The 13,000-nt window shown below is 44.8% G+C and overlaps 4 protein-coding genes across 5 annotated transcripts; 2 read left to right on the forward strand and 2 right to left on the reverse strand.

The window, feature by feature from the left end:
* Window positions 1–117: 117 nt before the first annotated feature.
* Window positions 118–1,243, reverse strand: LOC125588464 (exosome complex component RRP41 homolog). Its single transcript, XM_048759817.1, has 5 exons — window positions 1,230–1,243; window positions 1,095–1,173; window positions 753–831; window positions 336–541; window positions 118–243 (listed from the first exon to the last, which is right to left on the reverse strand). The coding sequence occupies exons 1-5, from the start codon at window positions 1,241–1,243 to the stop codon at window positions 118–120; spliced, it is 504 nt and encodes a 167-aa protein (XP_048615774.1).
* Window positions 1,244–3,796: 2,553 nt separating this feature from the next.
* Window positions 3,797–5,460, forward strand: LOC125588465 (meiosis-specific protein ASY2-like). The gene is made up of 3 exons (XM_048759818.1): window positions 3,797–4,493; window positions 4,573–4,746; window positions 4,823–5,460. The coding sequence occupies exons 1-3, from the start codon at window positions 3,797–3,799 to the stop codon at window positions 5,440–5,442; spliced, it is 1,491 nt and encodes a 496-aa protein (XP_048615775.1). The 3' UTR covers window positions 5,443–5,460.
* A 90-nt stretch (window positions 5,461–5,550) lies between these two features.
* Window positions 5,551–6,483, forward strand: LOC125588668. 2 transcript variants are annotated; one of them, XM_048760297.1, is made up of 2 exons: window positions 5,551–6,115; window positions 6,197–6,483. In XM_048760297.1, exons 1-2 carry the CDS (start codon window positions 5,566–5,568, stop codon window positions 6,292–6,294), a joined length of 648 nt encoding a protein of 215 aa, XP_048616254.1. In that variant the 5' UTR covers window positions 5,551–5,565; the 3' UTR covers window positions 6,295–6,483. The 2 variants fall into 2 exon arrangements, with proteins under 2 accessions (XP_048616254.1, XP_048616255.1); XM_048760298.1 differs by having other exon boundaries at window positions 6,203–6,483.
* A 77-nt stretch (window positions 6,484–6,560) lies between these two features.
* On the reverse strand, window positions 6,561–11,005 carry LOC106382541. The gene has a single exon (XM_013822573.3). It carries the CDS (start codon window positions 11,003–11,005, stop codon window positions 7,325–7,327), a length of 3,681 nt encoding a protein of 1,226 aa, XP_013678027.1. The 3' UTR covers window positions 6,561–7,324.
* Between the last annotated feature and the right edge of the window lie 1,995 nt (window positions 11,006–13,000).

Here is a 13,000-nt window from a genome sequence, read left to right on the forward strand (position 1 = left end):
AAAAACAGCATGACTTTGCATTACTAACTTTGAGTTTGGGAAAATTAGCTGCAACATTTAAAAAAACTCAGTTGACCAAAATCTTGGTACGTGGTCGTTTTTCTATAGCTCTGAAGTTTATGCAGCACGACGATACTCTAGCTGTTTGGTGTTTTCTTGAAGTACCTTGCGTACTCTCTCTGCAATCGCTTTGCAGCCTTCAGAAGCCAAGGCAAAGACCGTTTCAAATGTTTCCATCGGTAACTTTGCATCCATCGTTATAAACAGTCAGAAAATCAAACTTGAATGTGGATGTAAGAGAAGTGTGATGATCTGAGAGGGAGAAAAAGATGAACCTGAAGGAGTGTAACTTTGTCTAGTTTAGGTAGAATGCCGACGGTTACATCAGCTCCTCCAGCGCTGTCTTCGACATAGTTAAGATCAAGAAGTGGAGTGCTGTTTAAGTATCCAGCACTGCAGGAAACAGAAAGATCACGCATCGGAACCCCAGCGTCTGCAAGAACTAGCGTCGCAGCATTGATAATACAAGCTGATCTTGTTCCTGATTAACCACAACATAACATTTAACAACAGATCCATAGATTAACTAAAACAGGGAGTTAATAGATTGAGATCTTGACAGCAGAACAGATAGCCCCATCAGCTTGTAGGACCTGAAGGAAAATGTCAATCTGCATAAAAGAAACAATCAATCTAAAGACTCAAAAGAATTGGCTAAAGATTCCTGCCATGGTTATTTTAGAAAGGTAAACCTGAGAATGAGGCAACAGTTCGGTTAGTATGCAAGCTTCCATTGTCTGACGGATGACAAGAGATATCTCTGTTGATCGCCTGACATTCCATAATACACACACAATTCAAGTTTTTATGAATAATTGCAAAAACTGTGAGTTTTTTAGATATGTAGTGAGTGTAATAAACCTGTCATTTTTCTGTCTTCTACGATCACCCGTATTGAAATGAGCCATACTATATTCACACAGCACCTACAAAAATTAGAGAGAAGAAGAAGCCACACGCATTTCAATTCACAAAGTTCTATCTACGCTAATAAGAGAATATGCACAAAAGAAGATCAAAAACAATATACATACCAATGCATGACCATTCTTCTGTTGGCTCTTGTTTTGAATCTGAGGGGGAGCAAAGAGATACAAGCTTGATTCACTGACTCTGATACAATAAAAAAGGAATCAACAATCATACAGAATGAGTAATCAATCAAGTACCTCTCTAAGGCCATAAACAGCTGCAATGACTTTCGTATTACCCATCTCAAAACAGCAGAGCTAAGACATGAGCAAGAAAGAAAATATAAAGTTTTTGAGTTTTTATTCATGTTAGAACTGAGATGAAGATAGGAGTAAGATCTGTGTTTACCCATCAGCCTTGGAGTGACATCCTCGCGACCAATCTCACACGGGAAGGTCCCACAGACTGGCGCATGAGTTATTGGCGTGGAAGACTTAAAATGGCGTGGAGACCAAGCTACTAAGGTAGGACAAAAGCTCCACTCTCAATACGGTAACTAACACGTATCAGATATATAACGTCTCAGTCTGAGATGCGGAAAGCCGTTTTGGAGTCCCCAATGGGCAATGGGTCACGAACCGCGTTAATCTCACTAATACAAAGACCAATATACTTTCCGGTTTAACATCTCTTTCGGTTTATAAACTACAAGAACCATAATACTACAAAATTCAGTATAATTGTAAGGATCTTTTTATTTATTTTACCGTGGTTACATTTAGTTTCAAGAGTAAAACTTCCTCTGAAACAATTTAAAATTTCTGTTGATTATGTCATTCCTATATTGTGAATACTGCTGAACCGGGTTGAATATGGCATTAATATCTCTCTACAGTTAACAAAAAGACACAATTTACAAAAAAACAGTAAGGTGTTGTTCGTTTGCTCACCCCGATCTATCTGGGTGAAGATACAAATTGATATTCGTTTTGTGCATTATAATGCTACATCCAGATGGATCACCCAACTGAATTTTTGAAAACTCATCTCAAATTCTCATCCAAATGAAAGTGAATCTTTATGGTACATCCGGATGTAGATACATCTAGTTCAGTCCAAAATGATAAATGACAAAATGACCTTTTAAAGTCAAAATATTATTTTCAAACCGTAAATTCTAATTTTTTTTTGTGAAATATATTTTTCCGCCATAATCGAAAAATACATTTCTCCGCAAAAAAAACTGAAAACGCACACATTCCCGCCAAAACCGCAAAATGCATTTTTCCTCAAAAAATATAAAACGCATATTTTCATAAAAACACACTTTTCAGTCAAACCAGTAAAACTGCACTTTTCGGCCAAAACCGGAAAAATGCATTTTCCCGCCAAAACCGAAATAATGCATTTTCCCGCCAAAACCCAAAAACGCATAATCCTGCCAAAACCGCAAAAATGCAATTTTTCGGCAAAAACCGGAAAACACATTTTCCCGCCAAAACTGAAAAACGCATGTTCCCGCCAAACCCGGAAAAGCGCATGTTTCCGCCAAAACCAGAAAACACATTTTCTCGCCAAAACCGGAAACCCATTTTCCCGCCAAAACAGGAAAAATGCAATTTTTCCGCCGAAACCGCAAAAAATAGTTTCCCTCAAAAATGCATATTGGCCGTAAAAAAATGCACATTTTCCGCCAAAACCGCAAAATGTATTTTCTCGACAAAATCGCGAAAAAAAACTTTTCCTGTCAAACTCGCAAATCGCGAAAAAAAAACTTTTCTGTCAAAACTGCAAAACATAATTTTTCCGTCAAAACCGCAAAACATATTTTCCGTCAAACCCATAAAAACGTATTTTTTGCCGAAACCGTAACATTGCTATTTTTCCGCCGAAACATAAAAAGAAAATATTTTAGTCACTTTATTAACAAGTCCACTGTGAGAGACAAGGTTTCACTTCTTAGATTTAGGTTAGGTCAAGAGAGATGAATGAGAATCGTGGGCTGAATCCCGTAAATAAACTTGAAGAATGAATATGATTTTATTGATGAGTTGAAAGATGATGAATACAAAGGAATGTATCTTGAGATGATTACTAAAGAATACGTAATGCTTTTAATCTAGTACAAAAGTTGATATATGGAAAAAAGATGGCTTGTCTTTTATCTTCTCCGTCTTTATATAGTCTAGGTTTCGTTGGCAACCCTTCAACTGTTCTCCGAGATATTCGGCTTCAATTACGGAACTCGCTTTAGGCTCCTCTTGACCGAGTCTCTTAAGGTGTTAGCTCACTTTCTGTCGTGACCTCTGCTATGATGTCTCCCAGGTCCAGTCGTCAGCTCGGCTTTCAGCTCCCTTTGTTATGATGGGCTTATCGCAACCCACATGCTAGCTCACGCTTATCGGTACCTCACCTGAGGGTCATATTCGGGTCCAACAGTTGCCCCCAGCTTCCGAATAAAATCCTTTGTCTCGGAAGCTAGAATCTAGCTATCGATCTTATCTTTTCGTTAAGATAATGATTAGTTCTTATCCTATTTAGATTCAGCTTACTCGATCTAACGGTCTTTATTACGTTTGGCAGAATCTACGGTTCAGATGGAGAGGGTTTGAAATGACTTTTCCGAATCTCGAGAGGTGATGGGATATAAAGCGGTGAACATTAACTGCTAGCCTCCCACTTTCTCCACGCCTCCGTTCGGTTTTCAAGGTAACTTCTCTCCTCTTCTTTATTTTACTGCGATTTTTTTATCTTCCTCGTTACTTTTCTCTGCAAATTCTCTCCCAAACCTTGCAATCGATTTTCTCCTTAACCTTCCCATACTATGGATCATCCGAAAGAAGGTTCCGGGGAATCCGGGATGCCTCCCTCTGCTTCTGGAGCTAAACTACTGAAAGTTAAGCAAGAAGTCGGAGCCAAGATGAGGAAGGGGAAAAAGACAGCCAGGGAGGCAATCGCGACCAGAGTTTCTAAACGGAAGAAGAAAGACGATTCTAGTGGGAGCAGTCCTCACTCGCCTTCGTTGCTGAAAAATCAAGACGTGGTTAACCTCATGGTTCAAGCTCTCGGCCAAAAGGAGCTTGGCCGTGCCTGTAATTCCGACGAAACCCCCGAGACCGCTCCGGAGGGTTGGTTCTGTTGCCATGAGAAGTACATCTCCAAGTCTCACTTGAGATTTCCTCTTCCGACCCTACTGCTTGATCTACTAGATCATTATCAGTTAGCCCTTTCCCAACTCTGTCCCTCGGTTATCCGGGTGATAAACGGCTTTATCACTAGGTCCAAAGAGGAGGGGGTTAGCGTCGGTCTTACCGAACTTATGAGCCTCTTTTCCCTGAAGGAAAGCGCCTCTAAGGAGGGTGGTACCGGGACCTACTACCTCCCTAGTCGTCCCAATCATGTTATCTTCAGATTCTCTAGTAGTGATGATGACTGGAGGAAGAAGTATTTTTACGTTAAAGTTGATCCTTCGACGGTTCCTGTGGGTCGGAACCTTAGGGTCACTTGGACTAATCCATCTGGTTAGGAATTCTAGGGATATGCTTTTTCCGTTTTATTCATTTATGGCCGAGTAACCTTTTTGCTCTGATTTACTTGCAGAAATCGAAGATCCTCCGAAGCTCTCTACCAAGCTCACCAGGGCTCTATACCGCAAGTTGCAGCAGAGTCCCTGTACCTGGGTAGCCTACACCACTTCTCGAATAAGTGCAGCCAGATTCCCAGATACCTACAACGCCTCTTTCCAAGATCCCATTCCTGCTGAGAACCTTGAGAGTAAGTTCTTGTTCGAACCTTTTTAATGATTTTATCGCTTTGAAGTTTTTAAACTTAAGGATTTCCATTGTTCCAGTTTCGGCAGGCGATTCAGTTGTATCGATCTCAACTGGTGCTAGTGCTTCGGGAACTGAAAAGTCTCAGCCAGGTGACATGACTCTGCGACCATCATTCCGTTCTAGGGGTAACCCCTCTAAAGCTGCCAGTGCTTCTCGTGGAAGCGACAGGAACCAAGGAGGATCGTTCCTTATCTCAATGAAGGAAGTTTTGGACGACGGAGGATCCAAACCTGTTGTCGAGACTACTCCAACTGAGGTTGTAGCTCAGGATGCTGCTCCTCTCCCTGAGGTCCAGGTGCCGGAGGCTGACTACCAGGCTCCGAAGGGTACATCTGAGGTCGAGCCGTCGAGACACAAGAGGCCCAGGACCGATCAGGGCAGAGCTCCCACCCGTTCTTCTTCCTCGTCCTCTAGAGGAGGGACTGTTGGGTGGAGCTTTACCCATTCGAAGCCTGGGTCGATCCTGGACGACTCTTGGGGCCTAGCTGCGATAATGAGGCACCTGAAGAGCGTGGGATGTCCCCTTCCAGCGCTCAAGGACCTGACTAACCGAGATGAGTATCTCGATATTGCCCACTGTATGGGTCAGGTACGTGATCTCTATCTGTTCTTTGTTTACATTCTTTGGAGACGATGATATATATATATTTTTTTTTTGGATTTATTGCAGTTGGTTGGGGCTGTTAACAGGGCCCAGCTCAGGTTTGAGAATGCTCTGTGTGCTGCCCCCAATGCTGGTGAACTTGCTGAGGTTACCGAGATGGTTATGGCAGCCAAAGCCGATCTTGACCAAGCCCGGGTTCGAATTTCTGAACTCGAAGCCGAAGTGACGAGGCTAGGCTCGAAGGCCGATGCTCAGCAAGGAGAGATCGAGAGTCAAAAGCTCGATATCCAGGTGAAGAGCAGGAGGATCAATGATTTGGAGGCTGCTCGAAAGATAGCTGAGCATCAAGTACGTGAGCTCATTGCCTCATCCCAGGATAGCCAGAAGAACAAGGAAGCTGAAGTCAAGCTGGCTGTCAGGGAAGGGAAGAAAGAAGTCGCCGAAGCTTACGGCAAGATCCTGGTCTGTGTTAAGGAGAAGTTTGCTAGGAAGAAAGATGAGGTCAACGCCTTGGTGTACGCTCAGGAGCTCCAAGCTAATGCCGACCTCTTGAAGGATATGCTGAACAACAAGATCCAAAGCGTTGAAGAGGAGTACAACCAATTGGTGGCCTTATTACCAGAAGCGACAACTGCGTATGAGAAGGCTCAAGTCTCTGACTTCTCGGTCAGCAAGCTTCCTCTTCCCCAGATCTCGGAGAGTTCAGGTACTTTCGAGATTAACATGTTTAATCCATCCTTTTCTGGGGAGTATGGCTCTAATTTGGGTTTGATGGCTCCTGACTTAGCTCCAGTCGAGGCAGCAATAGGAGGTGATGGCAATGTGGTCGATGAGGGAGTTCCTGCCGGTGCTGGTGATCCGATTCAGGAAGAGAAGGAAGATTGAGAGCTACGGCTCTTTTAGCTTTATGTTTTGTGTTTTTAAGACTTCGGCCTAAGGGCTTTGTTTCGTTATGCATTATGACTTAGTGCCTGAGGAGGCCTTTAAACCTTAACACTTGCTGGATTTCAATAGCCTGGGGAGGCTTTTAAACCCTTTCTTATGTTTAAATCGTGGCTATTATTTCTGTTTTAAGTTTTTGAACTTAACCTCGTTTCATTTAATCATAGTGATTGCGAATCTCAGATGAGTTGTGTGCTGTCATCGTTGAGTCGGATTAGGACCTTTAGTCTTAATTTATGATAAGCATTTAGCTTAATGGATATTCGGTCGTGATAACCTTAAAGAGAAGTTCTTGATTTTAGCTCGGGGACCTGAGTCCGATTCGAAAGGTTCTGGGACCTGGTTGTTCAGGTTCGTAGGAACCTGGATTTAGATTCATAGGGACCTGAGTTAATTCGAAGGACTTCGAGGCCTTTGAAGTTTAACGGATGGAATTGAGGAATTTCGGGATTTTCCTGATTCTTTAGGATTTTAAGACCTTTCGATTTTGATAAGGGTTTCAAGACCTTTTGGTTTTGATTAGGATTTTAGGACCTGGTTGATTGTTAAGGATTTTAGGACCTTGCTGATTGTTAAGGATTTTAAGACCTTAGTTTATGTTAAGGATTTTAAGACCTTTGGGTGTATTAAGGATTTTAAGACCTTAGGTTCAGGTTTTCAGGGACCTGAATGTATTCGAGATTGTTGAGCTTAGGTCCCGATTTAGGGGGACCTAAATTTTCTTGGAGGGTTTTAAGACCTTTGATGTTTATGAAACTGAATCAATCGTTTTATTAATATCAGATATCAGAGAATACATGATTCAGATTATTTACACAGTAACTATTTTTAGGCTAAGTGTTCTTGGTAACACCTGCCCCTTTGGCTTAGGTGAGGAGGTTGGTGAGAAGAGGTTGGGGCTGCACTCATGACGGAGTTGCCTACGTACCCAGTCAAGGGATCAAGCCAAACGTAGTTCAGGGGTTTTAGGTACCTAATGATAGTATCTTTTGAGGTTCGTGGCATTCCACGATCGGATTTCAGGTACCCCGGTTCGTACCTTCTGGAGTTTGTAAACTCCGGGTCGTACTATGTGGATAATTCGGTAGGGTCCTTCCCAGTTGGTTCCTAACTTTCCAGCTCCCGGTTCCTTTGTTCCTTCGAACACTTTCCTAAGCACTAGGTCCCCTACGGCGAACTGTCGGGGCCTTACTTTGGAATTGTAGTGTCGTGCCATTGCTTGCTGATAATTTTGAATGCGAAGCAAGGCTTGGTCTCGTCTTTCCTCGATCAAGTCGAGGCTATCCATCAGGAGCTGGTTATTAGCTGCGGGATTTGAGGTGCAGAGCTCCCGTCTGAGGCTACCTGCGGTGGTTTCTGCTGGGACGACAGCTTCCATCCCATAAGCTAAGGAGAAGGGAGTTTCCTCTGTAGCTTTTCGTGGGGTGGTTCGGCAGGCCCATAGTACTTCGGGTAGTTTTTCCGACCAAAGCTCCTTTTGGGCTCCTAGGCGTTTCTTGAGGTTTGCTAAAACTGATTTGTTGGCAGCCTCCGCCTGTCCGTTCCCTTGAGGTCGCCGAGGTGATGAGAAGGTGAGGCGGATGTTCCATTTATCGCAGAAACTTTTGAAGTCGTGGGATATGAACTGTCCTCCATTGTCGGTTACGATTTCGTATGGGACGCCATGCCTGCATACGATGTTTTTCCAAACAAATCCTTCGACCTCGAATCTGTTTATTTGTTGGAAAGCTTCAGCTTCAATCCATTTCGTGAAGTAGTCGGTTAGGACCAGGAGGTTTAGTAACTTCTTTCCTTTCCCTGAAGGTACTAATGGACCTATAATGTCCATAGACCACCTCATGAATGGGTAGGGAGCTGATATGTTAGACAGCTTTTCCGCTGGTTGGTGTATGATCGGTGCATGCCTTTGGCATTTGTCGCACGATGAGGAGTAGACCTCACAATCTGCGATAATGGTAGGCCAGAAGTAGCCTTGTCTTTTTATTCGGATGGCTAAGGCTCTGCCTCCGGAATGGTTTCCACAGGAACCGTCGTGCATTTCCTTCATGAGTTTCATAGCTACTAGGCCGTGAACGCATTTTAGGTAAGGTCCGGAGACACTTCGTTTGTGGAGGGCTGACTCGATTATACAGTATCTTGCTGCTAAAGCTTTGAGTTTTCGAGCCTCCCACTTGTTGGGTGGAATTTTTCCCTCTAGGATGTAATCCATGATCGGTATTCTCCAGTCTTCTCTCCCTACAACTTTGTTGTGAAGAGAGGAGGGAGATTCCTGTTCGGGACCTGGTGCCGTGGTGCCCCCGGAGATATTCGTTGGAGTAGGTTCTGGGTTCTGAGGAATATCTCCAATTTCCTCGTTATCCCCTGTGGTTTGTGTAGCGTTCCTAGATGCGTTTTTAAGAGCGGTGCGGCTTCTTGTTTGGACTTTATAGACAAGTGGCTCCGAGGTCTGGATGGTGCCCCCGGAGGTACTCGTAGAGTTAGGCTCTAGGGAGTCTGAACTTCGGTGAGTACCTTCACTTTTGTCGTTGTTTTCCGGGTTCTGGGTTGCTTTCCTGGAGGTGTGCTTTCTAAAGCTGCGTGTTCTAGTTTTCGGGAACCAGAATGTCGTGAAAACTTGGGTAGCTACCGTCGGGAGGCTGTTATCCTCTATTTTTTCCTTTGGTTTGCTATCCATCTCAGCCTTGGTAGCTATGTCGATACTTGGCTTCTCGATTCCTTCCACGGGTATAATTCGTTTTACGAGAGGGTCGGATGTGGAAGCTAATGCGGCGAGCGCGTCTGCTGAGGAGTTCTCCCCTCGTGGGATCCTCGTTAGCTCGAACTTGTCAAACTGCTTTGTGAGGTTTAGGACGACCTCGAGGTATGCCCCCATTCTTTCGTCCCTTGTTTCGTATTCCCCGTGAAACTGGCTAGCTACCAGCTGCGAGTCGCTGTAGGCGTTTAGCTCCCGAATTCCGAGGCTCAGGGCGAGCTTTAATCCAGCGATTAGTGCTTCGTACTCGGCCTCGTTGTTGGAAGCGTTAAATCCAAGTCTATAGGATTGTTCGATGGTTTCTCCGGCTGAGGAGGTTAGTCTTAAACCGACACCGGAGCCTTGCCTTGACGAGGCTCCGTCCACGTATAGGCTCCATTTCGGAACCTCTGTTTCCTGGTCTAGATGTTCGGATGCTAGCTCAATAACGAAATCGGCGAGGACCTGAGCTTTTGCTGCTGCTCGGGGTCTGTACTCGATGTCGTACTCGCTGAGCTCTATAGCCCATTTTGCTAATCGTCCGGATTGGCTAGGGCTATGCAGAATCGTCCGTAATGGTTGTGAGGTCATTACGATGATCGAGTGCGATTGGAAATAAGGTCGCAGCTTCCTGGCAGCTGTCACGACTGCTAGGGCTAGTTTTTCCATGGTGGGATATCTCGTCTCGGCGTCTATTAAGCTTTTGCTAGTATAATAGACAGGTCTCTGTTCGTTTTGTTCCTCTCGTACTAGCACTCCGCTGACTGCAGCTGCCGACACGGCGAGGTACAGGTACAGTGGTTCTCCTACTACAGGTTTGGATAGTATCGGAGGTTCCGAGAGGTAAGCCTTCAGCTGTTTGAAGGCTTCTTCGCACTTTTCATCCCATAAGAACTTCTTATTATTTTTCAGAAGTTTATAGAATGGAAGGCATTTATCGGTGGACCTGGAGATGAATCGATTTAGTGCTGCGATCCGTCCGGTCAATCTTTGTACCTCTCTGGTCGTTTTAGGTGATGGCATTTCCAGGAATGTCGCTATTTGTTTCGGGTTGGCTTCGATGCCTCTTTCGGTTACGAGGTAACCTAGGAATTCGCCGGAAGGTACTCCGAAGGTACACTTAGCTGGGTTTAGCTTCATGTCGTATTTGTTGAGGATTTCGAAACATTCTCTTAGATGGGAGATGTGGTCCTCCCCCTTTGAGGATTTGACTAACATGTCGTCGATGTAGACTTCCATGGTTTTTCCGAGTTGTCCAGCGAACATTTTATTTACTAACCTTTGATAGGTAGCTCCCGCGTTTTTCAAACCAAACGGCATGACCTTGTAACAATAGGTTCCTCGTTCAGTTATGAATGCGGTTTTCTCTTGATCCTCAGGATCCATCATAATCTGGTTATATCCTGAAAAGGCATCCATAAAGGACAAGAGCTGGTGTCCAGCCGTTGCTTCGACCAAACGATCGATATGAGGTAACGGGAAGCTGTCCTTAGGACAGGCTTTGTTTAAATCGGTGAAGTCTACACAGATTCTCCATTTCCCATTCTTCTTTTTTACTACCACTGGGTTAGCTAGCCAATCGGGGTATTGTACCTCTCGGATGGACCCGGCCTTTGTTAGTCGATCGACCTCGTCGTTGACAGCTTGGGCTTTTTCTAGACCTAGCTTACGACGTTTCTGTTTGATCGGTTTAAAAGTAGGGTCTACATTGAGCTTATGAGTGGTGACATTTGCATCTATGCCTTTCATGTCGCTGGTGGTCCATGCAAAGGTTTTGATATTCTGTTTTAGGAATTCGACGAGCTCCTTTTTGGTTTCGAGAGGTAGCTCGGATCCGATGCTCACCTGTTTCTCAGGATTTGAGTCGTCGATGCTAACTTTTTCGGTGAGGTTCTTAGGGGGACCTCGGATATTTCGTTGCATTTCGCGACTCTCCTGGATCTGTAATTGCTATTGGGGGGATTCTTTTATGATCTCGAATCCTCCCAGGTAACAGATCCTTGAAATCTTTTGGCTACCGTGTATGGTAGCTATTCCGTTGGTTGTTGGAAATTTCACGCATTGGTGATAAGTTGAAGCTACTGCTTTCATCTTATGAATCCAAGGCCTTCCGAGGATTGCGTGGAAAGGGGATGGTTTGTCGACAACTATGAAGTTGGTCATTTTCATGACTCCGCCAGCTATAATTGGGAGCTTAATTGTTCCCAATGAGGTGGCTGTTTCACCTGAGAAACCTACGAGGTTGGATTTCTGGTCGACAATTTCGTAGTCGTCTATTTCCATTCCCTTTAGTGCGTTGTAGAAAATAAGATCGACGGAGCTTCCGGTGTCGATCATGAGCTTAGGTACCTCGTACCCTGCTATATTTAATGTTATGACAAGGGCATCGTCATGAGGTCTATCGAGGTCTAATGTCTCACTCTCCCAGAAAGAGATCTTAGTGTTAGACTCAGGCTTGGTCGGTTTGGACTGAGTGTTTGACACAGCTTTCCGTACGTGACTTTTAATAGAGTTAACGGAGTCTTGACACACATCGGACCCTCCAAGGATGTAATCGATCCTTGAGCCAGGGCTCGATTGGGGAGGTGGTTTACTCAAGAGGGCCTCGATTTGTAGGCTTTTTCCTTGTGGAAACTTTCCAAGGATCATATCGACTCTCTTTTTGGGAGCTGGGGGTGGTGAGTCTGTTTCTTTTTCAGGTGACCTCTCGCGTTTTGGAGAGCTATCTCTGGGACCTCTCTTCTGATAAGGTTGTGGCTTTTTGAGGTCCACATCTTTTATTTCTCCGGCTGCGAATTTAGCAGCCAGTTGTCGTTGGAGGTCCCAACATTCTTCGGTTGAATGTCCCTTTCGATCGTGGTAAGAGCAATGTTTGCTCTCGTCATAACCTTTGGACCAGGGGGCTTTAGCTGTCGCGGCGACAGGTTTTTCTTCCTTGTCTTCCTCGACTACGTAAGAATGTTCTCCCTGGGTCTGATTATTTCGGGAGCTACCTCTTTTGTGAGGTCCCTTTCCATCGGAGGCTTCGCCTTTCGGGTGACTCTGGGGTTTTCTGTGGAGCTTATCTAATGCTGCCATTTCCTCCTCCAAGGTAATGTATCTAGAGGCCTTATGGAGGGCGTCATCGATAGTTGGAGGGGGATTTAGCGTTAGCTCCGAGAAGAAACCTGATTTATACCAGAGACCTCTCCTAAGAGCCTCAATGGCTACCTGATCGTTGGGATTCGAGAGTTTAGTTCTTACTGCTCTGAACTTTTCGATGTAGACTCGCAGTGAGTCTCCCAGTCCTTGTCTGATCTTCCAGAGGTCAGCCTCAGACGCTTGTTTCAGGATGTGAGTTGAATATTGCTTCATAAAGGCGTTAGCCAATTGATCGAAACTGTCTATAGAGTTCGGCTCGAGGCTGGAGAACCATTCGAGAGCTGTTCCGATCAGGTTTTCGGCAAATGTTCTGCAATATCCTGCATCACACTCTTCCTTTGTGAAGTGAGCTTTAACGATAGCTAATCGGAAGGCTCTTAAATAGGCCTTTGGGTCTGCGTTCCCATCGTATTCAGGAATCTTAATTTTTCGAGTATCTCTTATGTAAGAGTTGGCAATTCTATCGGTGAACGGAGTTCCACGAGTCTCCTCAATTAAGCTCTCGATTTCGGGAGCTGAGCTCGTTACCTTGTGAACTTGAGCTCCCAATTTCTGGAGAGCTGCGTGGGTTCGCTCCATGTACCTGCGAATTGCGTCAGGTCCCTCGAAGGGAAGGACATTTGGGTCATTATCAGATACTCGGCGAGCAGGTTCCTGGTGAGACCGAGCTCGGTCGTCTTCCCAGCTAGCTGGCGAAATAGGTCGCTCATTGGTCCTTAGGCTCCGAGCGAGGTTAGTGCGGAGAGCTGCAGGATCAGCATCCGTCCTTTGGTATTC

This window comes from Brassica napus, chromosome C6 (assembly GCF_020379485.1).
Source record: "Brassica napus cultivar Da-Ae chromosome C6, Da-Ae, whole genome shotgun sequence".
NCBI classification, from domain to species: domain Eukaryota; kingdom Viridiplantae; phylum Streptophyta; class Magnoliopsida; order Brassicales; family Brassicaceae; genus Brassica; species Brassica napus.

Excerpts from the sequence above, each read along its gene's own strand:
- LOC106382541 (XM_013822573.3), bottom strand. The coding sequence starts at position 11,005 with ATGCAACGAAATATCCGAGGTCCCCCTAAGAACCTCACCGAAAAAGTT.
- LOC125588464 (XM_048759817.1), bottom strand. Across the intron at positions 542-752 it reads AACTGTTGCCTCATTCTCAG|GAACAAGATCAGCTTGTATT; the intron begins GTTTACCTTTCT and ends GTGGTTAATCAG. Across the intron at positions 244-335 it reads ACAAAGTTACACTCCTTCAG|TTACCGATGGAAACATTTGA; the intron begins GTTCATCTTTTT and ends ATGGATGCAAAG.
- LOC125588668 (XM_048760297.1), top strand. The coding sequence starts at position 5,566 with ATGGTTATGGCAGCCAAAGCCGATCTTGACCAAGCCCGGGTTCGAATT. Across the intron at positions 6,116-6,196 it reads CCAGATCTCGGAGAGTTCAG|CTCCAGTCGAGGCAGCAATA; the intron begins GTACTTTCGAGA and ends CTCCTGACTTAG.
- LOC125588465 (XM_048759818.1), top strand. The coding sequence starts at position 3,797 with ATGGATCATCCGAAAGAAGGTTCCGGGGAATCCGGGATGCCTCCCTCT. Across the intron at positions 4,494-4,572 it reads CACTTGGACTAATCCATCTG|AAATCGAAGATCCTCCGAAG; the intron begins GTTAGGAATTCT and ends ATTTACTTGCAG. Across the intron at positions 4,747-4,822 it reads TCCTGCTGAGAACCTTGAGA|TTTCGGCAGGCGATTCAGTT; the intron begins GTAAGTTCTTGT and ends CCATTGTTCCAG.